The 25476-nt window shown below is 48.0% G+C and overlaps 1 protein-coding gene across 1 annotated transcript in view; it reads right to left on the bottom strand.

The window, feature by feature from the left end:
• MARCHF4 (membrane associated ring-CH-type finger 4) overlaps window positions 1-25476 on the bottom strand; it is a 106582-nt gene that overhangs the window by 10547 nt on the left and 70559 nt on the right. Inside the window, exons 2-3 of the mRNA XM_025887012.2 lie at window positions 15363-15518; window positions 10034-10226 (exon numbers count right to left, since the gene is read on the bottom strand). Coding sequence (XP_025742797.1) covers window positions 10034-10226; window positions 15363-15518 — 349 coding nt within the window. The remainder of the gene's footprint in view (window positions 1-10033; window positions 10227-15362; window positions 15519-25476) is intronic.

The raw sequence follows: 25476 nt of genomic DNA, 5'->3' as shown, positions 1-25476 counted from the left end.
CAAAAGTAGTTTCTTTAAACAAATGTGCCAGAATTCTATATCTAAAAAGAGTTTAAAATCCCAGGATTTTAAAAGACTATCCTGGGGGGGCGCCTGGGTGGCTCAGTTGGTTAAGAGTCTGCCTTCAGCTCAGGTCATGATCCCAGGGTCCTGGGATGGAGCCCCGCATTGGGCTGCCTGCTCAGAGGGAAGCCTGCTTCTCTCTCTCCTGCTCCCCCTGCTTGTGCTCTCTCTCTGTGTGTCAAATAAATAAATAAAATCTTAAAAATCTTAAAAAAAAAAAAAAAGACTACGCTTGGGAACTGGGCTATTGTTTCTTAGGCTATCCTAGTGCAGAGCATTTCTGGAAATTTCTCAATGACATAACCTTTGACGGACATGATTGACTGTCCACCAAAACCCCACTCTTCTCTTCCTTGGTACAGAGTTGCCACTGAGAAAGAATGACATTTCACCACTTTGCACCCACGGGGAGCTGGGTGACCAGGACTGCATGTGAGCATGAGTCAGGCTGAGGTTTAAGAATGGGTACTGAGGGGGAAAGTATGTGGGGGGTGTGTGTGTGTGTGTGTGCGTGTGTGTGTGTGTGTGTGCTTTATCCATGCTTGCTCTTATTTTCTATTAGCTGAAAATAAAAGATTCAAAAGCCTAGGGGACTGTGGTCACAAAATGGAAGGAGCCTGGGTCCCTGAGTCTCTGTGTGGAGGAGAACCTCCCCACTGATCAGGAGCTTCTACTGCATTAAGCTACCGGAATTTTATATATATATATATATATATATATATATATATATATAAACATCCCATTGAACCGAAAGCTGCTTTTTGCTTGTGGCCCCTACCCTAGCACTACAGGTATTTTAGTTAGGGTATTTAGTTAGAGTAACTCCAGCAGATGCATATATATATATATATATATGCAATATATATGCATGTTTCATGTTTTCCCCCAAAATATATTACTTGGCTCAAGCAGCCACCTTATTTACTAGATTGGTTTTTTTTTCTAGCTATAGACCCACTGTCAATGGACAGACATGCGACTCCTGAAGCTATTCCCAAGACTGTGCTGTAGGCACTGAAGATAGTTCCCAAGAGGTGTTCCTAAACTATTTGAGCCCCGTCCACACACTGGAAGAAATGAAGTGCCTCCCAAGGGGTCTCCTTTGAGGGGGACAGTGCTCACTTGGCGTGTCTGCTTCCAAGTCAGTCACCTGCACTTACCGAGCAGCTAGCATTTAGAGGTGGAGAGACCGGGCCTTGCATAGGAAGCCCTGGTCGGTTGGGGGAGGCAGGGGGTGGGCAGAATATGAGTTAACAGTTAATCTGGAGAGTTGGATAAGCCATATGCATTTAATGGAACACAGACTGGACATCATCCTCCCCATTTACATGGCTGACGCTTATCAGTTGTTTGGTCTAGCCAACATGATTGGGAATCCCCCCACTGCCACAGTGGTCAGCCTCTGAGAATTATGACGTCTTCTTACAATGGAAGTGATTTCAAACTCCTAGAATGTCAGACCTAGAAGTACCTTGCAAGTTATCAGGTTCAACCGTCTCATGTTATAGAGGACTTAACTGAACTATAAAAAGAAGTAACTTGCCCAAGGTCACAGAAGTGGTGGCAAATCTAGTCTTCAGACCTAGATTTTCTACTTCCTAGGCTCTTCTGGGGTACCAGGCTGCCTTCCCCATATTTTCAGTTTATCAGTCAGGGAATTAAAAGGTTTGACAGATGGCGTCTTTTCTAGCCCAAGGGAAGGAAGAAAGGAAGGGATCTTTGTGCCAGGTAAGTGTTTTTTAATGTGAATTAAAATTAAGTTTGAAAAATCATGTTTTTGTAGCCCTGCTGCTCCCACCCTTTGCCCACTTACTATAAATTGGAATTTGAATTCCTTTATCTCAGACGGCAGGCACCAGGTATCTCTAAATTATAGGAAAGAACCTCAATGAATAGCAGACAGAGGAAGCTTTAACAAAAGATTTTCTATAATTTTGTAAATTACCATAGTCCACAGTTTTAAAGATTTGAAACAATCTCGGAAATGCTCTCCTTTCTTTCCCTGACCACATCCCACTCACAAGTTAAAAACAAACGTGATAACGATGAGGTCCTCATTTTTTTTGCAGATTTGACTTTTTGGTGGCCAATCTCTTGAGTCTGTGGAGTGAAAAAAAAATGTTTTTGGTGCCAAAGACCTTAATTAATTTGCTCTTGTTAAATCCTAATAACTTGACCCACTGGAGCAGAGACTGTCCCATTTGTTTGCTGGGAGGCTCTGTCAGCTTTTCTGCTTGGGCAGCCACCATCATTAATGATGACGGAAGAGGAGGCAGGTGGTGGGAGGACATTCTATGTAATCAGATCTTCTCATTGAGGGGACATGCGTGAGGGAACTAAAAACCTTCAAGAAGAGGCACTGCTCCATATAACAGCAGACTCTCAATTATGTGAAGACACGGGGTCAGGCTTCCTAGGCTGTGACTAGCTTCTGGTTTTAACAGTTTCTGCAAACCTTTATTGAGTGCCCACTCCAAGGGGGAATCTACCCAGATCAAGTGTCTCCCAGCCTGGTCACTGATTTTATGAATGCCTGCTCCTTTCCACACGCCATCGTATTCAGTCCTTTCAACAATGCTCTGAAGATGGTGTTATTATCCCATTTCACAGATGAGAAAAGGGAAGCAGAGAGTGGTTATGCAAATCACGCAAGGTCTCAAGGTTAGTAAGAAACTGAGCAACATGTGATCCAGACCCTTAGGTGGCACCCTCCTGCCACTCCAGAAACCCACCGTCCTGGGTTTTGTGACCCATTCCCTCCTGTTTTTCTCATTCTGTCTTCATCCATCTTTTAAGCGTATAATGGTCCCTAGGTCTCCATCCTTAGCCACCTACTCTTTGAATGCTCCTTCTAAGTTGTCTTGCCAAAACCTACAGCTTTACCCCCTCTTATTGTTGACCCCCAAACCCGTGTTCAAGTTTTATGATCCAACTGCCTACAGAAGGCTTTCCTTACCTCCCTCCCCGCCTTCTCATTAGTCACCAATCCTCATCAGAACTGGTCCAATGCCCTCAAATCTTCCTCTACTAACAGGAGGCCACCTGTTAGTAGAGGAAGGCCCTTTCTTTCTTTCTACCCCCACAGAGACTCTTTCCTGGCAATGCCTTCCCCTCTTTGCAGCCCATAATGTACTCCATGCGTCTTGCTTTTCTTTTACTGCAAACTCTTTGCTTAGGAGCTGCCTCTTATCTCACTGCCTGGATTTTAGGCTTGTGATGGGCCTTTTGTTTGGTGCTTTTGCCAAAGACTTACCTTTGGTTCCCCTTTGCTTCTCCATTGCCAACCCCATTCTCATGCTCAGCTGTGGTATCCCCACTCAAGCCAGACCCTGGGATTCCTACTTGCTTCAAAGAAGTTCATACAGTCCTATCTTATCCACATCCTAAGGGCTTCTCAAGGTCATCCCACACACGTCTTCCCCACTGCACTGTTTTGCATTTCTTTCCATTTTGCTCAGACTATTACAAGCATTTTCCAGCTGGCCCCTCGCTGCCTCTAGTCTTTCCAGCTCCAGTCCATCCTCCCTATCATTGCCAGAGTTGCCTCTGCAAAGCACACGTACATCTGACCACACTTCTTTCCGGTATAAAATCTTATTAATGCCTCCCTGTCACCAACAAGTTGAAGTCTGAGCTGCTTAGCCCATGATTCATGATACTGTGGGATTTGGCTCCTGCCAACCTCCACATCCCTATGGCCCATCACCCACCTTCCCACTCTGGCTCTTGACACTGAGCCATACGCACCTGCTCCGAGTTTCCCAAGTGTCCCTGGTTCTCTCAAGTCTCTGGCCTCTACGCATGCTAGTCTCTCTGCCTGGAATGTTCTTTTCCTCTCTTCTGGACAAACTTTGACCTATCTTTTGAAAATGGCTGAAGGATAGGGTTCCTTCCTTCAAAAAGCCTTCCTGGACTCCTTGAAGAGGGAGTTAATTGCTCTCTATTCTGTTCCACATTTCTCTGTATCTTATCCTGGCTGCCACTATGTTGTGATTTATTTGTAGATTGGGAGCTCCTTGAGGGAAAAGACTGTGTCTCGTTTATTCCTTTATTAAAGTTCCCTCATTTTAGGAACAAAACCAGACAGCCAGGAAATGCTACTGAATGAATGGAGATGCTAATCCTGAGCCCCTTCTGACTCATAAATGATAAATGATTAACTTGTCTGCCTTCCCAGTAAAATGTAAGATCCCGAGAGCAAGTGACTCTCTTATTGGGAGTGCCCTTTCAATAAATATTTTTTAGTGAATGAATGGATTCCCCAAGTTCATGTTAGCCAGGACATGTAGCTTCCCCTGCCCTAAGTTCCTTCCACCAGAGTGTCTCACAGGGAGACAAATGATCCAAATTTCACCTTAAATTCTATGTTTTTAAAAGATTTTATTTATTTATTTATTTATTTGAGAGAGAGAGAGAGGGAGAGAGAGAGCACAGAGGGAGAGGGAGAAGCAGACTCCCCACAGAGCAGGGAGCACAATGCGGGGCTCAGTCCCAGGATCCTGGGATCATGACCTGAGCCGAGGGCAGACACTTGACCGACTGAGCCACCCAGGTGCCCCTTACCTCTATTTCTTAAGCCTCCCTCTCAGTTGGTGTCAGAATAGCACCGATCAAAAGGGAGGTACAACAATGGCTAACCTCCAAGACCCTGAATAAAGGACAGGAGCAGCCAAGACTCACTAAATTTCTTATTGCTCAGCCATTACCTTATGGGTCAAGGTATTACTGAACCAATTTCCCTTCAACCTGCCTCCCCATCCAAGCTCTGCATTTGCAATTTCACAGAGCAATCAGAGATAAAAGAGGCAGTAGAAAGCACCCTGGAATTGGAGTCCAAGGTTTTTGGTCTAATTCTCAGCTCTGCCATTTTTTTAGCTATGTGACCTGGAGCACAATTACTTTAAGCTTTTCCTCATCTGTTAAATATGGATCATAATACTTACCCCGCTCATCTTTTAGGGTTATTGTGCCCTTTCTCAGTTCTTCTGTGCCCTTGCAGGAGTGTTTGGTGGTTTGTTCTGTCCACAGCAACTTATTTTTGGTTTTCATAGTGGCATGGATTGGTCTAGGAAGTTAGGACTCTACCCAAGAGACGTTTAATATGTAAGGGCAGCTTGTCTCCCAGAATGTACAACCTTCTGATATAACCAAGTCTAGAGCCCTTGTCCACAGCCCTGGACCCTTGCTGCATCCAACAGAGAACCCAGACCTTCCTGGCACTCATTTCAGGCAAAATTCTTTGGTGAGAACCAAAGGCCCTTCCCTGGAGGTCAGCCAGGTGGACATAGCTGTGGATGGAGCAGATGTGGCTTCGTGGGCAGCAAGGTGACCATGTCCCATACACTGCATCCTCTTGGCTTCATGGCAGAGAATATCTGCTCAGCTGGTGCTGGTGCCCAATGGAGTGTCTGTGTCCTTCCCACTCCCATGAGTTTTCCCTTAGAGCACTGCTCTGATAAAAGGTAAATCTATTTTTAAGGATTACTTAAAGCTATATATTTCATGTTTACTCAGATTCTTTACTGTCTGAGGCCATTTAACAGTCTTAGGGAATAGACAAATTGTTTTTGGTGTCTGAAAAATAGAGGAAGTCCAAAGACTCATCTTAACAGATGGTCTTATTCCTTTCTTACTCAGCCTTTTGAGCTAACACAAGGCTAGACTCATTTTCCCTCTTCTGGTGATAAATTTCCATCCAGTTACTGAATTTCTCCATCCATCCAAGGAGCTCGAGTCTATAGATATGGACTTTTTCATTTAACATTTTTTTTCAACAAACATTTCTTGAGAATAGTCACCTCTCCCATTATCACTTCTATCTACTTTCTGATAAGGAATCATATCTTCCTCTGTCCACTCTGTCACATCATTTTCTTCCACTTTCTTAGGACTTCTGGAAGAGAAACTTCCCTTTTCCCATAGGAATAAACTAATTGACTGAGTTTTAAAACTGATGACCACCTCTATAGTAATATAGGTGCCATCCTGCGACTCTCATCCATGTTGTTCATTTTCGTGCAGTAAGAAGACCACATTATGCTTCCTTCTGGCTCACCTAGCCAGGTCTCTTTCCATGTTCCAGCTTCTCTGTCTTGCATTGGTTCAGTGAAACAGGTTTGTGTGGCCAGAGTCAAGATTCATGGATAGAGGCAGGAGGTGGTAGAATAGAGGTGAGCAAGCATACTTGCTCCTTCTCTCAAAACAAACCAGACCCTGGGTTGCCATTCTGGCTTGTTTCCCTGGAATTCTGATGAAGGTGGAGTGTCAGCCATGTTACAACATTCCCTAGGGTGGAGGTAACCCCTGGTTGATGGCTGCTTTACTATCAATGCCTGGTGGGAGGCTGTAGTTTGGGCGTCCCTGAGTATAGGGACACTTGTAACTACGCATGACTTTTGTGGGGAAAATATGTCAAGGTGGATCCTGTATCCACTATTGTGGGTCTCATCTCTTTCTTCATGAGCTATCGTCTGGGGGCTGAGACTAGCCCTGGACTAGGTTATGGAGTACAGCAAGGACTCACCTGCAGAAGTAAGCTGGACTTGCCTTATGGAGGTTGTGCTTCCTGTCCTAAATTCCTCTAAGTGAATCTAGTGCTAAGTGTACTCTCTGGTAGTTCTGTGAGTCTAAGTGTCTAATTAAGCCTAAAAATAAATACACTGCTGGTACATTCCAGGCTCCACCTGACTGTCCCCACCAGGGAGCCCCTAAGAGGCTGATACTTTATAACAACTTATACAGTACTGAGTGTTTTCCCTCAACTGACCAGAACACTGCAGAAGAGAAATAAATGACTAATACCTGAACTTCACCCTTGAAACCACCTTCATCACTACTGATTATCATCACCGCTGATTATCATCACCAATATCAAAAACATCATCAATGCAACCATCACAAGAATCTGTTTGTGCATTTCAACTACTGTCCATCATCTTCCACTCTCTTCTTTAGATCACATATTACTCTCTTTTTGATTCTGTCTCCTAGAATTTTCTCCTATGGATAACCTCTCCTAGAAAAACTTTGAACTGAGAGTCCTGCTCTGCTGCCTGAGTCAGCCTAGGACAAATCCTTCAGTATCAGTTTCCCCATCTGAAAAATGGGAAGAAAATTATTGCCCCTGGGGAAATGGTCTGACAACTGAATTAGCTCCAGTTATAATCAACAAAATGATAGAGCAGTCTAAACCCTTTAAAGGTGAGCTAGTCTAAATATAAATATATCTGACTACTTTGGGATGGCACTAAAGGCACTTGGTCCCTAGGCAGCCCGCTCCTGTCCAATGGCTATGTCCAGGCAGTCACTGGCTTGTCAGAGCAGAATGGACAGATCATGGTGTGGTTTTGCATCCTGGGAAATTATGTTTTCTTAAAAGCTTGGAGGGAAGGAAAGCAATATGAAAACTCTCAATATTTAGCTCACTGTGTTTCTTCCAGAAATTGGGTGACTGAGTGCCATATATATATGAAGAGAAAGAAGAGAAAGAATTTGAGAGATAGAAGTGGGTTGGAGGGAGGCAGATGGAGAGGAGCCAAGAAAGAGACAGAGGACGAGATGATTCTGTGGAGTCCTGCTCAGAGGGAGACATTATGAGCAGGAGGGACCAGGGCACCAGGAAGGCACAAGCAGAGGTGCTGGGTGGCTCAGAGCCACAGGGAGCAGGTCTGTTTGTGAGGGCTCTTCCTATAAGTGGGCCCAGGTGCACCCAAAGTTGCAGATGGCATCTGCAGATGTTCCAAAAGGGACACCGAAGACTCCTGCTTTCTGATGCAAGAAGAGAATGGAAAGAGCACTGGACTGCCGATCAGGAGACCTTGCTTCTAATCCCAGCTGAGCAATACTGAGCCGATCACTTCCCTTCTCTGAGCCCTAGTTCTCTCAACTTCAAAATAAGAGTCATACAGGTTGATCCCATGATCTCTTCTATGTTTCCTTCTCTCAGTCTTCAAATCTATGAAGCCCTGAATGGCAGGTGGTATTTATGCTCCTCTTTCCCTCCCATGCTCCCTCCAGGGGAGGAGAAGTATGCTTCCCTTGCCCACCCCCACACTGATGTTGGTCTCGTTGATGACTTGCATTGGCCCATGGGCTGTGGACAGAGGGGACAGTATGCCAGTATTGAGCAGAAGCTTTGAGAGGTCTTGCAAGTTTCCACCAGTCCTCTTGTGCTCTTGTACCTGCCTAGAAAGGTACACCCCAGAAGTCCCTGCCCCTTTACCTGGGCCCCAGCATGAGAAGCCCCTCAGAGCGGGCTGGAACCCAATGCACAGTCAGAAACCAAACCGAGCCAAGTCCAGCTGAGCCACAGCCGTCATGCAGACCTAGCCACAGGAAATAAATGCTTGTCATTATGAGGCACTGCAATTCTGAAGTTGCCTGTTACCGCAACCAAAGCTGACTAATACACCACGTGACAGGAAAGCCAGTCTCGTAGAAGGGACCAGTCAAAAGCCTTCCTGAAGGAGAATGAAGGACAGCTGGAGAGGCTCCGCCCGGCCCTCCACTACTGCCCCCCCCCGCAGCTTCATGCCAGAGCCGTACACCTCCATATGGAGACACACCTGGTTTTTGGCAGCCACCACCCGTGCCTCAGCAGGGTAGGAAAGGATTTTGGTAGAGAGGGAACGAAATTAGAATGCTCCAAGTCAAATTCCTCCCTATTCACAGTCCTCTCTTCCACAGTCCTCCAAACCTGGGCAATCTGTCTAGGTGCCACAAAAGGTTGCCTTTAAAAAGACTCTTGAACTCAGGGCTGAGGCATTGGTTTAGCTAGCAGGGAGAGGCAGCAAGATGCTTAGACAAGTATCCAGGTGCCAGCACCACTGGTCTCTGGCTGCCATAATCAGATGCAAGTCTCCAGGCCTCTCTGACTCCTAATATTAAAGAGCCCCAAAGAAATTCACATAGCATCTTCCAGCCAAATTCTAGCTAATAGATGTTTTCCTGCCAAACGGAGCAGTGTAGCCTATTTGATATAGTATACAAACTAAAGCCCAGAGAACACAACTGTGGAACTTCAGTGCCATCAGCATCGTGGCCTAGGGGGTAACATGAGACTTCCAGGTTAGGATGTATGACCAGTGCTTAACCATGCTTCATGTCACTGAAAGAAAACCAGGATCTTGGTCACTTGAATGACAGCTCCAGAGTTGAAAACCATAAGCATTTGTTGGGAAGAACAAAAAGACCCGGCCCTCCACCAATCGACCTAACATAATAGAAAAGGAAGGAACACAGATTTGGGAATGGTGTAAGGGAACAGGCAGGGATTAAAGTGGAGGGTTTCCAACTTTTTTTCTAAAACACCAAAGATTTATTTAGAACAGAAACATATGTAAATGGATAAAAGTACCGAAACTCAAGGTGAAGCAAGGGCGAGGATTCAGAGGCTGTCTGCCCTGCATTCCATTGCCCACTCCCAAAATTGGTTCCTGAAGCTGTGTGTGGAACATCGGGACCCCATACAATTTGAAAACCACTAGACTAGAGAAATCTGGGGCACTATAACAGGCTTATAGAAAGCTGGAGAAAAGGGGGGCAGGGCAGGTATCATGATGCTGTTTCTGGGCATTTTGCTGGGAAGGGAATGGGATTAAATGTATAGTCATCCCTCGTCATGGCTTGGCGACCATGGAGCACACAACAGAGAAGAGGGCCTCCACATCCCGTTTGAGGCAGACAGACTGACCAACTGACCTTTCTCAAGTCTTCTTAGAGGCAAGCCTCCTTATCCTTATCTTCAGCTGGGCAAGGATGGATTTGTTTGGGAAAGATTTAGATCCTCCTCCTCTGGCCTGTCTCCTCCCCCACCCCATTGACCCCTCAAATCTAAGGTGCTGGCTCCTCCTGAGCTTACAGGTCTGAAGCTTGGTGCTTCGACCTTTCAGAGGGAGGGATCCTGAGAGCTCTGTCTAACTCACCAGCACATGGCTCCCCACTTCCCACAGAGACAGGCCCCCAGACCCACCTATGCACACCACATCCATGAATCCATACATCCCATAGCAGATCTGGAAGAGGAGGTCTTGGCGCTGCCATTTTGCTGAGGGACTGAAGGTTGACCAGATAAGCCAAGAGATACTGGCGATGAGGAAGAGGGAACCCAAGATGGCGGCTGCAATTTGAACCTTCTCGATGACTGTCAGAGAGATGGCTTGCCACTGCAAAGAAGACAAGGACAGGTTAGCTGTTGCTTGGATGCCCTTACCCCATTTCCACCCCATTCCCATCCCTCCTCCTTCTGCTGCCCCAACCTCTTACCTCGGGCTGAGGATTTAATACAAGGCTCCTTAACTTGGAATACAATGGCTATCGTTACAAGTTTCTGAGTTTTTTTATTTTATTTTATTTATTTATTTGACAGAGAGAGACACAGCGAGAGCGGGAACACAAGCCGGGGGAGCGGGAGAGGGAGAAGCAGGCTTCCCGCGGAGCAGGGAGCCCGATGCGGGGCTCGATCCCGGGACCCTGGGATCATGACCTGAGCGGAAGGCAGACGCTTAATGACTGAGCCACCCAGGCGCCCCAAGTTTCTGAGTTTTTTGTTGCACTTTTAATATGGAGGAGACTGATATCACACCAAATGGTCAGAAGTTATTGTAGGGAGGGAGTTCTGGGCAGCCATGGCTGGGAAGGAAGGCCTTTATAACTGATTATGATACAGACAGAGAAAGTGAAAGTTCAGAGCCAGTGTAGGTGGTACTCTAGGGCCCACAATATTCTTTTCAGAGCAACATTGCTTATTTTCACACTAATAGGGCACAGGCCTTTCTTTTACTTATTTTCTACAACACCTGACATGTCATTTAATATAAATGCCAGAGATTACCAATTCAACAGACAAGGAGAGGACACAGGGTGTGGGGGAGAGATAAGAAAAACAGTATAATTTACTGACTATATACGAGCATTGAGATTTCATTTTTTAACAGAAAAAGCACTACGCTAATAGCAGTATTGAAGGATGGATTGAAGGCTGGGGTGTGGGTGGGTTTCAATTCTGAAATTCTATGAATCTATGGCTGGCCTCAGTAGCACAGGCTTAAAGGAGCCTGGAGTTGGATTTTAGTTTGGGATTTATTCCTGCTCTCACTCAACAAATATGTACTCCGCTAGGTGCTGAAGATAAAGCAGTAAGCAAAAACATGTAAGATTTCTGTCCTCATGGAATTTATAGTCTAGGAAACACAGATGATCAAATAATTTATTTACAACTATAGTTCACCGGGCATAAGCGAGGGAGGTACATAGAACTATGAGAGCCTTTGGTAGGTGGATTCAACTTGTCAGAAGAAGCAATGCTTGAGTTGAGTGGGAGTTTAGGCAAAGAGAGGAGGGAAGAGTGCTCTAGGCATAGGAGAAAGCATGTGCAAAGGTCCTGCGGCAGAAAAAAAAAGTATAGTGAGTATGAAAACCTAGAAGACCAGAAAGGGTGGAGCAGAGAGAGCAAAAGGGAGTGTGGGGTGAGACAGCTGGGAAAATAAGAAGAGAAGACCATGTGGAATCTTGAAGAATATGCACAGAATTTTGGCTGTGTCCTAAAGAGTAAATATGACGCTATGGAACAGTTTTAAGCTGGGAAGTGACAGGATCCCATTTGGGAAGGCGGAGGGCAGGACAATCTTCTGATTGTTGGGATTTGTGTAAAGCTCTGTGGAGAACACCCCCAGCAGGCATCTCAGCCTGAACTCCCCATAAAAATCAGACAACTTTCCATCTGCCAATAGTGAGTCCTTCCTCTGCACTAAATTGGCGTGGATGCAAGCACTGAGTCTGGCTCCAGAGGGACTGACCAGTGGCCCCTAAGGAATTGTAACCGTTGGAATACATTTCACTTGCTGTTCTAGATGTAGGACATCAGCCTTTACATTTAATTGTACAGATAGCATCCCATTACAGGTAATTGGGCCTTTAAATTTTCCACTGCTTCCCCCAGCCTGGGGTTACACAAAGCAAGGGGATTTTCCAGAAGATGGCCTGATCCTACAGACTCCTCTCAAATACTGCACCACAAATGCTTTCTCCAGAGCCTGCCTCTCCCTCCATGAAGAGGGTTCCTGACTGAGCTTTTTGTCTTCACCACTGAGTCATCAATAACCTTCACTTTCTCCTGCTCCAGACTTCAAAACCCCCAAATATAGAGGCACAGAAAGGTCCCCTTAATCCTTAAAGCCACCCTAATCCCTAGTCCCTCAAGCGAGCTGTCGAACTTCAGCAGGGCCCCTGACTACAGTCTGAAGCATGATGGGAAGGGAACAGGATGGGGTGCTGTAGACAGACTCTCCTCCTGTCTGTCCCATGTGAGCCTCTACGAAAGGGGCGGGGAACAGAGCTGCAAAGAGCAAGAGAGACTAAGACAGCTCTGAAATCTCAAAGGGAGGCTGGGAAGGGGTGAAGGGCTCCAGAGACTCTGCTACCCCCAACACTGGGGCTTCATTCCAAACGAGGTTCCGATCGCAGTATCCTGAGACCCCCTTCCCCCCCCCCCCCCCGCCCACCACGTGGGACCTTCCCAAACGCACTCAGCAAAGCCGTGGCTGCGCACCGCAGGTCGGAGGAGTCAGACCCCTGTGTGCAAGCCGCCCCGCCAGGGTAACCATGAGCGAACTGTGCCTCCACTGCTTCATCTGTAGATTGGGAAGAAGAACAGTGCCCGCTGCATTGGGTTGTTTTAGGTATTAAATGAGATAATACACGTGAAGCCTTAGGGTGGCCACCAGGAAGCACTAACTAAACGTCATTAATATAACTACAGTTCAGTTGTAGCGGAGAGACGGTGAGGAGCAGCCAGGGAGCCCCGAGGCCACCCCGAGATTCCTTTCTCGATGGCTCTTCTGCTAGAAACAGAACCTTGCGCGTGTCACTGAGATACCATGCCGGGGCGAGCACTGTTTCTCACAGCTTTGTATGGGGCTTGGACCGCGAGGTGAGGGACCTGAGACATAGGAGAGGCCCCCCGCCCCGCTCCGACATCAGAGGCTTGTCACCCTGCCACCCCACCCCCAGCTCCACTTGCTTGCAGGAGGGCCAGCCTGCTCCGTCCCCGACTGCAGGTGCTTCCGCTGGGCTGTGGGGAGCACGAGCTGCTCCCCGGTGCCTGCGTCTCTCTCGGCTGGGCCTGAGAAGCCCAGGACACACAGCTGGGACAATCTGGGCCACAACTACACAATACTGCCGCGAGGCCAAACTACTTCCTTCTTCTGGTGCTATCCAGAAAAGTGCAATGCCATTTACTGAGCGCACATCGTGCATTTCCAAGAGCAACAGAATTAGAGGGAGTCCCTGGTGCCTAGAAACTCACAGTTAGAGACATGTTAGTCACTTAAATTCATGAATCAGTATTGTCAATACTGCCATTTGCTCACCATACTTAAGAGATCAGAATAACCTTTTCTTTCTTTCTTTTTCTTTTTTTTACTCCTGGGAAAAAAATTATCCCTAAATGATTTTTCATTTTATAAGTCAAGGTCTGGTGCCTGTTTTTGAACCAAGGGGGGATTTGGGGGTGGGCTTGTGGATCTGGACTCTGACCCTTTCCCAAGGCTTGAATGAGAGAAGAAGAGAATGAATGCACCCCAGAGGGCATGGACTCAGCAGTCTCCCGACACCGCTATTTTAAGACACTTGAAGATTTGAAAAGAATGACTGAAGACGGGACCAGCACAGGGAGAGGCACCTCTCATTCCGACCCCTTCATAGACATCAGGATGGCTGAGGCGCCTGGGAGTTTTAATGCCTCCTTCCAGAAATGATGCCCCCTGCTGGCCCACAGGCATGTGCTAGCACTCTCTCACGCGCACACACACGCACACACACACGCGCACACACACACACGCACACACGTGCGCACACGCACGCACACACACTCATTCTTGGCAGTGCCTCATGTAAAACTCCACAGTGTTTAAACTAAAATGCCCAGACACCACAGCTCCAGGCTTCTGGCTGCCCCTCCACACGAAGTCCCCAGCCCCACAGTCGCACCACACCACCACCCTTCTGGGATGGCAGAATCCACTCTTCCCTGCCTGCACGGCCCCCCCCACCCCGAGAAAGGAGGAGTGAAGCAAGTGTGCCAGGCCACGGGTGTGCTGGCTTATTGATTATGTGGCAGCTTAACTGGCTGACCGTGCATATGTGCAGGTATTTTCAGAAGCAAAGTGCTCTCTATATGTGGGTGCGCCTTGCAGGGAGAGCCGTTGGGTTTGAAGGATTTTCGAGGTGGGGCAGGGCCCGCCAGCAGCGCTGGGGATGAGGGATGTGTCAGGGCAGGGCGGGAGGGTGGGGGAGGACGGGGCTGCAGCCCTGTCCCAACCCGTGGAATCCATGCGGCAGGCCCCACCCCAGCCCAGCCGCTCTGCCCTTGCCCCTGACGGTAACCCCTTCTCAGTCCCTCCTTCTTTTTCCTTCCCTTCTGTTTCTCACTGCCTCCTTCTCCTGTCTCTTCTCCATTTTTCTGCGGTTCCTTTTCACAAGGAGTGTGATCCATGGACCAGCAGCAACAGCATCACCCAGAGGTTGTTAGAAATGCAGAATCTCAGGCCCTGCCCCAGACTCCTGAGTCACAGTCTGCATGTTAACAAGATTCTAGGTGAACTGAATGCACCTTAAAGTCTGGGATAGGCTGCTGAGTCTCCTCCTCCTTATCTCTTCTTTTCCCGCCCTTAGCTTTCCCTCAGTCTTCCTCCCACACCTCCCAACCTCTTTTTTCCATCCTGCTCTCATCTGCCCTCTCGTCTGTCCCTCTTTCTTTTCTTTTCCTCCCTGCCTCCCCTCCCTTTCTTTCTTTCCTTTCTGCTTCCATCCACCCATCCATCCACCCACCCACCCTTACATACATCCATCTACCCACCCATCCTTATATCCATCCATCCACCCATTCATCTACCCACCCACACTTAAGTCCATCCATCCATCCATCCTTACATCCATCCATCCATCCACCCATCCATCCATCCACCAACACTTACATCCATCTGTCCATCCATCCATCCATCCAACCTTACATCCATCCATCCATCCTTACATCCATCCAGCCACCCATCCATCCATCCATCCATTCCTTAGCTCACTGATCCTGTCTACCATTTAATTCTTGACACGTCTTTCCTTCTAGATCTTTCCTCTGTCCTTACCCCATCCCTTGCTCTTCTTGCTAAGGCTGAGGAGGAAACACAAGCGCTCTCATCCTGTCTGCCTGCATGTCACTGTTATCGTGCCCACCTAGCTCATCTTGTTACTTTTCTCCAGACTGCCCTGGACTCTAAGGGGAAAACATTCTCCCGCCCTGGTCATACCTGCAGAGGATTTTTTGTGCTTATGGCGATGACATGGTACTTGTAGTAGCACAGCTCGCAGCTCCAGCAACCCCGCTCGCTGATCCACTTGATGAGGCAGGGCTGGTGCGTACACTTGACAGAGCCATCACAGCGGCACGGGCTCAGCAGCTCCCCCTGCAGGGAGAGAGGCAGAGGGTGGTAAGTTCTGGGTCTGGAGTCTGGCAGGTGGGTGGCTACGGGAGTGATGGTTTGGGCCACCTGGATAAGACAGACCACACCACTTAAACCAGTCCCTGTCTTTGTTGGGAAGCACCAGAATCCACAGGGCACAGGGGAGCCAGGCAGCTTCAGAGAACTCAACTAACATTTCAGAGCCTCGACTCTCATTGGGTGCTGCCCAAGTCCTTGGGTGCCTGCGAAATGAGTGGGTCGATTTTTATGGAAGCCCTCTACCTGCACTGTCCTGGGAACAGGGATGAGATGCCTGCCCCATGAGAATGGGAATCATATCCATTTGTGGATGTCCAGACCCCAGCACCTTGCTCAGTGCCCAGCACTCAACGTATATATGTGCCATGAATGAACTTGGTAGCAGAAACGTTCAGAGCGCCTCATCCCCATATAACCCTTCCCAGTTCCCCTCTCTGCTCTTCCAGTATTGACAGGCCCCCTTCACTGTGGCTCCTGCCTTTCCTGTACCCACCGTTGTAGCACTTCCCCCATTTGTCTCTGGGTTACTGCACCGTGACCCCTTACAGGGACAATAGCTTACACATCTTTGCATCCTTGGCATCTAGTGCTGTGCTTGAAACAGATCCTCCTTGCATTGTTGATGGCAAAATGCATTCTTATCTGTTTGATGAACAAGAAGTTCTGCTCCCCTAGGACATGGCCAGCTCTGGCACCAGGTGGACAACTGTGGCACCTGGGAGAGTAGAAGAGGCAGGAGATGCCCACATTGCTGAGCACCCGCCACAGACTTCCAGGTCTAAAGGGCCCTTGGTAGTGAGTAGTTGCTGTGTAGCTTGGGGAAAGAAATAGGAGGGGGTGAGTGGGGAGAGGTACTGGGGGAGGGGCAAAGCCCTCATTATTCATGGTAGCCTTTCCTAGGCTCATTAATTCTGACAGGATGAGCTGGGTTTGATTAATCGGGTTGTTAAGCAGCCATGTCAAATTGCCAATGAAGTAAGAGACATTACTTCCGGTCCCTGGCATCGCTGCCACGTGACAGAGAAGGGCTGCACTCCTTGCTTCCAAGCAGCAGCTAGGGGACAGGGCAGCAAGGGCTGTTGGCTGGGCACAATTGATAACAAGACCTGAGCTCTCTGGCGTGACTCTGGATGTGCGACCACACCACCAGAGCTCACAGGGGGCCCCGGACCGCCACACAGTGATGTGGGGAAGGGGAGAGCATGACCCAGCCTGGTCCCAATGCCTGGCTATGGGGCCCAGGGGCCAAACGGGCACTGTGTCTCTGGCGGCTCCTCGTCCCCCACGCTCTCCCTCCAGAACCGGACAACCCAAAAGGCAGAATAGGAACTCTCTTTGGGTGCTACAAAGATTAGAAAGCAAGGACACCAAAACTGTTGGAAAAGTTTAACTCTGATGAAGGAAGCAATCCAGGATTTTTGCAAAAAAACAGTAAATCTGGAAAGATGTTATTTTAACCTTGGCATTTACATAAGTTTTGTATTTTATAATCTGGTATATTTTTATGTACATTTGGGAGAAGGGCCATCATCTTCTGTATGTTTAAGGCTTCTAGGAGGCCTTAATGTGGACGCTTTCCCGTCTTTGGCTGGTCAGGTCTACGCATCTTCAGGAGCAAGAGAAGTGGAAATGAGCCAGTGGCCCGACAGATCGGGTTAGACTTCATGAAGATGAGCTTTGCAGTCAACTCGGTGAAAAGCTGAATTGTCGGGGCAGGGAAGGGGAAGTGGTAAACATCTCTGAGTATAGGAAGAGGGAGGTTCAGTGACCAGCTCCGAGTCACTCAGCCAGCCGGTGGCGTGGCCAGAAAGAGAAGCCTGGTCTTTCTGACACCAGACGCCAATCTTCTCAGCACCCCACTTTGTTCATCCCTCCTGGGCACTCTGTCCCCGCTGTCCCTCCCACACCTCTGCCTGCGTCCTCCACCCCACCCCCGGGCCCCTCCGCCAAGTCTCTCGCGCCTGCTAGCTACGCGTCTGTCTCTTCTCCCTGCACCGCCACCCAGAGTTTGGCACTTGCTCTCTGTGTCTTCCAGGACTCGGAAGCTCCTGTGTGTCCCACAGAGCCCAGCACGTCACAGGTGCACAATACGGAGTGCTCGCTGACTGGAGGGGCCCTGGGGTGTGGCAGAGGATGAGCCCCCCCGGCCCAGCTCCTGAGGCTCCAGCCCTTGGGCTGGGGCAATTATTACCACCTTTTCTTTTTGTAATTTTTATTTTATTTATCTTATTTATTTTTATTTGTATTATTTTTTTATTATTACCATCTTGTCTGCAGAGCTCAGCAAATGCCACAGATCAAAGGGGCTCATTAAATGCAAAAGGCACCAGACACTTCTCAGTGATCTGCTCGGGGCTCTGGGGCCCAGGGAATGGCCGAGGCAAGAAAACTCGGGTCTTCTTGAATCCCCCCGCCCCCAACGGACACGGTGTGGGGGAGGAATGAAGAGCATGGTTTTCAGAGATGGACTCCTTAGGTCTGAATGCCTCTTCATGCTCACCAGCTGTGCAAACTTGGGCAAGTCGCTTAACCCCTCTGAGCCTTCTTCATCTTTCTGTTGCCGGCAACTCTTGCCCCCTCCAAGGGTGGCCGTAAGGACTGAGTGATATCACGCCCACAGAAGTGCTGGAGACAGCGCCTGGCACAAGTAAATCCCCTTGTGCGTGTGTTACAATTCTAACTCACATTTCCATGAGGACTTTAATTTCATAGTTTTTTTTCCTACTATACCTCTATTTTATTCTCTACTGGCAAATAAGGAAGGAAGGAGCCAGGCCATAGGTAAAAGGTCAACGGAGGCCCTGAGAGAGGGGAGCCTGCCCTTGTGAAGTGGATAAGAGGTCAGAACACAGATCTGCTGACTTGTGGCCCAGGAATGTCCTCTGGGTTACGAGGGGGATGCTGAGAGCATGGGGTGGGGGTGTGCTCTCCTTCCCTGGGGATGCTGAACAGAAGAGCGTGGGCCTCTTGGAGGGGTTAAGTGCCTCATGCTTGAGGCAGGAGGCACGACAAGTTGATCCACAGCCCTTGGCTGTGGCTGAGCCCGTGGCTGAGGAAGAGAACGGGGTGGATTCTCCTCACTGCCAATGACACAGTGAGCTGCAGATGCAAGACTCCAGTGGTTTCTCCATTCACAGATTTCTTTCTGTTTATTTCCAGCTCACTTCGATTTTCCCCCATCTCAATCTGAAAGGACTCGCTTCTGGAGTCCTTAGGTTACCTGGTTGCCATGGCAATGTCAGGTAAGCCAAGATTTCCCCTTCTGTCCACATGGGCACTGGGCATCCCTGCCACTGAGCAGAAAGAAACAAATACAGTCTAGTGATGCAAAGACTCCAGCCCCACTGCAGTTTGCAGCTCCTCTGGAAGATCAGAACAAAGGAGACAATAGAAACCCTAGCCTTGGGGTGCAGTTTGGGGGCATCTTCCTTTATTGACACTCATGTGGTGGTTAAGAGCTTGGACTCTGATCTTAGGAAGTCTCGGGTATATCCAGGCTCTTACAATCTGTGTGACCCTGGGAAAGTTGCTTAACCTCTCTGGGCCTCATTCAGTCATTCCTTTATTCATCAAGTATTCATCTAGTATGTTTCAGGTTCTGTTCTAGGTGACAAGGATACAGCAGTGAATGGAACTGACCAAAATTCTCTAGTAGAGAGAGACAGAGAATAAAAAAATATAAACAAATAAACTATTGGTACCTTAGATGCTATCATGTGCTATGGAGAAAAATGAGCAGGGGAAAGGAAAATAGAATACCAGGAAAGGGGCAGGTTGAAATTCTAAACAGGGTGGCTATGAAAGAGTTCACCAAATGGGGACATTTGAGCAAAGACTTGAGGAAGGTCAGGGAGCAAAGCATGCAGACATCTGGGGGCTGGACATTTCAGTGCAAAGGCCCTGAGGCAGAAGCATGCCTGGCATGTTGTAGGAACATCAAAGAGGCTGATGTGTCTGGGGTAAAGTGAGTGAGGGAAAGGGGAGCAGGAGATGAGGTCAGAGAGATAATGAGGATGAAGAATGAGGGACAAATTAGGAGAGGCTTGTGGGCCATTTTAAGGACTTGGCCCTTACTGTGAATGAGATGGGAAGTCATGAGGGTTTTGAGGAGAGGAGACTGGCGTGATCTGACCATGTTTGACAGGATCACTTTGGCTGCTGTCTTGAAAACAGACTAGACAGAAGGGCCAAGTAGAAAGACAGGAGGCTGTTGCAGGCATCCGGGTGGGTGATGATGGTGTTTTGGACCCGTATGGAAGCAGTGGGAGTTCTGAGAAGTGGTCCGTTTCTAGATACATTTTGAAGATACAGATAATAAGATTTGCTGATGGATTTGATGGGTACATGAGAGGAAAGAAAACAAGGATGATGCTGATTTTGACCTGAGCCATAAGAAGGATGGAGAATTGCTCTCATTTGAGATGGAAAAGACTGAGGGAGGAGCAGGTTTTGGAGGGCAGAATGGGAGGTCAGGTTTGGACATGCTTATTAAATAGGCATCAGAGACTGCAATAGATACTAGTCTGGAGTTTAGGGGAGAGGTCCAGGCTCAAGACATAAATTTGAGAGTCATTGATATACAGATGGTGTTTAAAGCCATAAGTCTGGGTGAAATCACCAAAGGAGTTAAGTGTGGGTAGGGAAAGAGAGGGATACCGGGGCTGCTCCCTGGAGGATGCCAACATGTTGGAGCTTGGGAGATGGGAAAGCAGCAGGAGAGGAGGCTGAAAGGGAAGGTCAGTGAGATGAGAAAGGAACACTCCAGTGGTTTCTCCATTCACAGATTTCCACGATGTGTGGAACACGTGTGTTCCAACAGCCAAACAAGAAGACACGGTGTTTCAAAAGAAAGGGAGCCATGGCCTTGTCACATGCTGCTGATGGGTCGAGTTGGATGAGAACTGAGAATTAAGGGTGGATTTGGCGAGTTTTCCTTGATTTCTTCATTGTCTACATGAAATATGAAGCAAAGTCATGGGCTGAGAGTGAAGGTGGGGGAGGTGGTGTTGGAGGTCTGAGAATTGGTATAAAATAGTCATCTGCGGGAGTTTAAGAGTGATTAGACTGAAGAAATAAGGTATGATTGCTGGCAGCATGGAGGGTCCTTTCTATTAGATAAAAGGGCTCATCTGTGAGACTGGGGGGGGACTGTAGTAAGGGAATATGTTTAGCAACATGCCTGGCACCCGGTAAGCTCTCGGCAAATGCTGGCTCACATGTAAGGGGTTATAAGAGGGGTCATAGCAGAGCTCCTTCCCTCTAAGCCTACCTTCTCGCCTCCTCCAAATGTTGATCAATTTCCTGCCTTCTCTCTTCACCCTTTATGTAACATTCTCCTATTAAAAATCCTAATGTTATAAACATTTCACAATTCTAACACAATGCTTTCATTGACGTTCTACCACCTACTACCTCAATAACCAAATGAGGCTAATAATTACTTCTCCTGTTTTACAGATACAGAAATCCACTCAAAGAGGCTGTGAGTTGCTCAGGAGAAAGGCTGAGGAAGGCTCTGAAACCAGTTCTGTCCGTCAGGCTATACCCACAGCATCTTTGCCAGCTTCAGCATCACCTGCTCGTCTCCTCTTCTGCCCCCAGCGGCCTGTTCATCAGAGAGCTGACCTTGCTGACTCCCCCAGGAACATACAAACACAGAGGCAGAAACCCTTTCCCCCTTTGCCCCTCTCCTCAGAAGCCAATTCCAGGCAGTGTTCATTGGGTATTAACTGATGTGGTAGTAGTGGAGGACAGGCTAACTACCCCCTCACTTCCTCCTCCTCACACTCCAACCCTTGGCAGATCCTCCCCCATCTGATATTGGTTGAGTCAAAATTAAGAGAGAGAGATTTTTGTAAGCAAAGTAATACATTAACGTTTTCTCTGAGATGCAGTCTAGATTAATAAGGAAAGTTACAGTAGCCTTATAGATGCTCCACTGTGAAGACACAGAGGACCTAAAGCCTTACAATCAGAATTTCCCCTCCAGGGTAGACCCAGAAGCCATGTGTCCTTGGGTGGGGAAGAATGGGCGTAAGAGTAGAAGCAGTTCATTAGGATTGTGGTGAAGAATAAGGAGCGCGTGTGGGTAGGAACAGGGAGGGATACCAAAGAAAGTAGGGCCTCCCCGGTGTCCTTTCTGGGTAGTGTGAGGATGGAGAGTTGACTCGATAGGGGAAAAATTGTTTTGTACCACCCCCTGCACTGCACATATTTGGAGGATCAACTAACAGTAAGGTTCATCAATGACACATCCTTCCAACTCTGCAGACGCAACCAAACTGGTCCACGATATTGGCCAACTATTTATGTAGCTGGGATATGGATTGGTGGCGGAGGGCTGGGGAGAAAGGAAACAAAGCGGGAGCACATATGGGGCGAGTGCCTTGAAAGAAAACCTAGAAGATTCCAGGTGTCGTCTTCCTGCAGGAGGCCAGGCAACGATTTCTTGATTCCAGAGACCTACAAGAGGCCAATGTATCCTGGTATTACAATCAAGAGAAAGGACCCATCATGAAGACCTTCTTACCAGCAAAGGTTGTAGTCAAGAGATAAATAGGAGAAGGTGGGATTCTCTGCCCTGGATGATAATAAAGCAAGTTTTCCCCTTATCTGTGGAGACAGGCTGATGGGCAAGATGACTTCAGAGATCCCCACGGCCCCACAATCCATTATTATACACAGACAGGCAATTCTGAATTCTCTGTATATTGTGTCAGGCCGTGTATGGGCAACTCTTTGTTTTCTGCCTGGAGACCTTCCGGGCCTATCTTTTGGCTTCGTCACGCATCCAGGGCATGTAGCAGGGCACCCAGCCAGGCTGGGCCAGCTTCTCACTTCCATGCTCAGGGGCGCCAGGGCCAAACCTCGGCTTCTGGAGACTAACAGTGTGTCAACACTCACACAAGGAAATCCAGAATTGTTGCCAGATAATTTGATTTTAAGAAGAAAGAACTCTATTACTAAGTAGAAAAAAAAAGATTTAAGGTCTTAATGAGCTATAGTTATCTACACTAAATCCAATTAACCACATAATTATTTCTAGTTCTGCTCTCATACCAGCAGCTTACTTTCTCACACACACACACACACACACACACACACACACACACACACACGTATAATCTGCCTCCCTCTTCATGAAAAAATCTCCAAACTTCCTATTCATCAATTCAAAAAAAGGAATATAGAAAGAGACAAGGAAAACAAACACACAAACCCAAACCCAACCCTCCAAACCATGGTTTTTCATTCTCCTGATAATTATTTTATTCCTGCAATGCTTTTCCCCTTATAATTTAACTGGTACAAGACAAATGTACCTATTTCCTCTAACTGCCTCTAAATGTAGTCAACTGGTACTAGAAAGAAGAACTTACCCTCACAAATGAATTTAAATAACATCCAATTCCATAAAGTCAAACATGGTCTGCATAATAAACAAACCACGCTGTACAGGGGCTGGTGGAAAGAAAGAAGGTCATATCTTATGTGTATATTCATAACCATATCTGTATTTCTAATGACCTAAATGTGCAATAAACTATCCGTTTGTCTTTCTGTGTAACTCATCATGGCCATCACCGTTGTTACCAAAGAGCTAAAACTAAAGGCTCATCCGCCCTCAATCCTCTGCCTGACTCAATAGAAAAATGTAATTTCGATAAGCCTCAGCTGGCCAGAATTGGGCTATTTGCATATGGCAGCCGGCTGGGCCCGTTTCCAGGGTTCCAGGCCGCCGGGTTGAAAGTGCAGAGATTTCAGGTCACTGTGACCTCTTTCTTTCCCACAGGTCAGGCCAAGCCAAGGGCATGAGTCAATGGCAAGTTAAAGGGCAAGTTCTCGATTACCCCCTGGGGTCAGCCCTCCTTACTCCCCGCATGCTGGCAGAAGGATGCCCAGCTCCAATTGTGCAAAACCTTTGTATTATTGGAAGGGGTTGTGGTGAAATTCTACAAAAATGAATTTTCTGTCACAGTAATTAATATACCACTCTGTGTTGAGGGGATACAGCAGATGTTACAAGTGCAAATGAACTCTGAGGATGGGTTGCACTTCATGGATGTTTTGAATCACAAACCTAGGCTTTCAGAACCTTCTGTAGGTCTGGCTCCTACAAAGCAAAAAAGCTGGGTCTTTCCTGGGGGCTAACCCCAGCTCTGCCACCCTCTGGCTGGTGACCTTGGCTTTAAGCCCTCCAGACCTTGATTCCTGACTTCTCAGAAGTCAGTATACGCAAGAACCACCTGGAAGCTTGTTATGAGGATACCCAGGCTTTGCTCCAGAGATTCTGATTCCATGTGAACCCACTCTTTCTGTCTTGAAGCAAGGTTGGCTAAGACTGATTTTGCAAAGCCCTGGACCAGATACTTTTTAGCAAGCCTTCTGTCTTCTGCATCACTCTAAGACTCTTATGTATACAGAGATAAAAAAACAAATACCAATAGCTAACACATATTGAACACTTACTATGTGCTAGGCCCTATATGCCAGCTTTGACCGCTGAGTTCAAATCCTGGTTCTTCCACTGGGTGAATGCCATTGTGCAAGCTACTTACCCACTCCGAGCCCCAGCCCCGTCATCTGCATCTATACGCTTTTTAAAATGCTGTGGCTGCCATGGCTGTCTCTCTTAGTAGCTCATGCTCACTGAGCTGATAACTGCCCTGTTATTTCGGCGGGGGGAGGGAAGGACAAAAGAGATATCCCGGCTCACATCCACCTGCCGGCCTCCGCGTCTCTTCGGAGCCCTCCCCACGCCTTGTCCCTCACGTGCCTGTGCCCCTTCCTCACTTGAGGGGGTAGATGACAAGGCCATGAGCCGGGAGTGTTTCCAGCCATCACTCCTCTCTGCCCCCTTTCAGGCAAGGCTGTGAACGTGTGTTCACAGGGCCGACCGAGGGCTCTGTGAGGCCCTTGGAGGCACATGAATGAGGGGAAGTGAAAGCAGGACTGGAGAGGCTAGAATGATCTGTATCACGAAGAGCTGAGCAAGAGAAGGGACGTAAGAGAGGGAAAAGAGAGTTTTGCCCCATAATTTCCTCTGCCTGCTTTGTAAAGAGTATAAACACTGACGTGCTTTTTCTTTCTCTGTATGGGACTTGCACTTTTTCTTTGTGACAAGCTTCGTTCAGGTAATCCTCCATTCAGACTGAAAAGCCCGAAGCCCAGGGAGGGCCGTGGTGCAGTGGGGCACCCTCCCCCCAGGGGTCCAGAGCTTCCACTCTTGCAGGACTGAGGCCTTGCACAGGGCAATACCCATTCCAGAGCCTGCTGAAAGCTCAGCCCCGTTCTCTTCACACCTCTCAAGGAAGCATACTATTCCTGAAGTCTTGGCTCTGCTTCCCTGTCAGGAATAAGCACGCTAAGTAGAATTTGAATTACTATGGCGTGTGAATAGACTCCGGTCTGTTGACTCCAAGCTTCTGCTAAGCTGCTCCAAGTGGTTGTAGCTTCTGTCATCTTGGCAATTTTACTTTTTGTTTGAAAGAATTCTATATTCCTTACTTCTGGGGCTGGGAAGAGGGTGGTCTTCAAAGGCCCTTTGCTTTATCCCCCAGCCTCTGGGCAGAGGACCTGTCCCCAACCCTGACGTAGGAGGTGCTCCTGTACAGAGATAATGTCAGGAAAGGGGGGCCCAGAGCCTCCCACACTTACCCAGTGCCCTTTTAGATCCGTCTGTGAAAACCAGTGCAGGGGCGCCTGGGTGGATCAATAGGTTAAGCATCTGCTTTCAGCTGAGGTCATGATCCCAGGGTCCTGGGGTCCCGCTCCCTGCTCAGCTGGGAGTCTGCTTATCCCTCTCTCTTTGGCCCTCCCTGCTGCTCGGGCTCTCTCTCTCTCAAATAAATAAAATCTTTAAGAAAGGAGGGAAAGAAGGAAGGAAGGAAGGAAGGAAGGAAGGAAGGAAGGAAGGAAGGAA

This window comes from Callorhinus ursinus, unplaced genomic scaffold, assembly GCF_003265705.2.
Source record: "Callorhinus ursinus isolate GAN/ISIS: 27379988/994484 unplaced genomic scaffold, GSC_fseal_2.0 scaffold2, whole genome shotgun sequence".
Taxonomy (NCBI): domain Eukaryota; kingdom Metazoa; phylum Chordata; class Mammalia; order Carnivora; family Otariidae; genus Callorhinus; species Callorhinus ursinus.
Note: the sequence above shows the minus strand (reverse complement) of the source record. Positions and strands in the feature narration are given on the sequence as shown.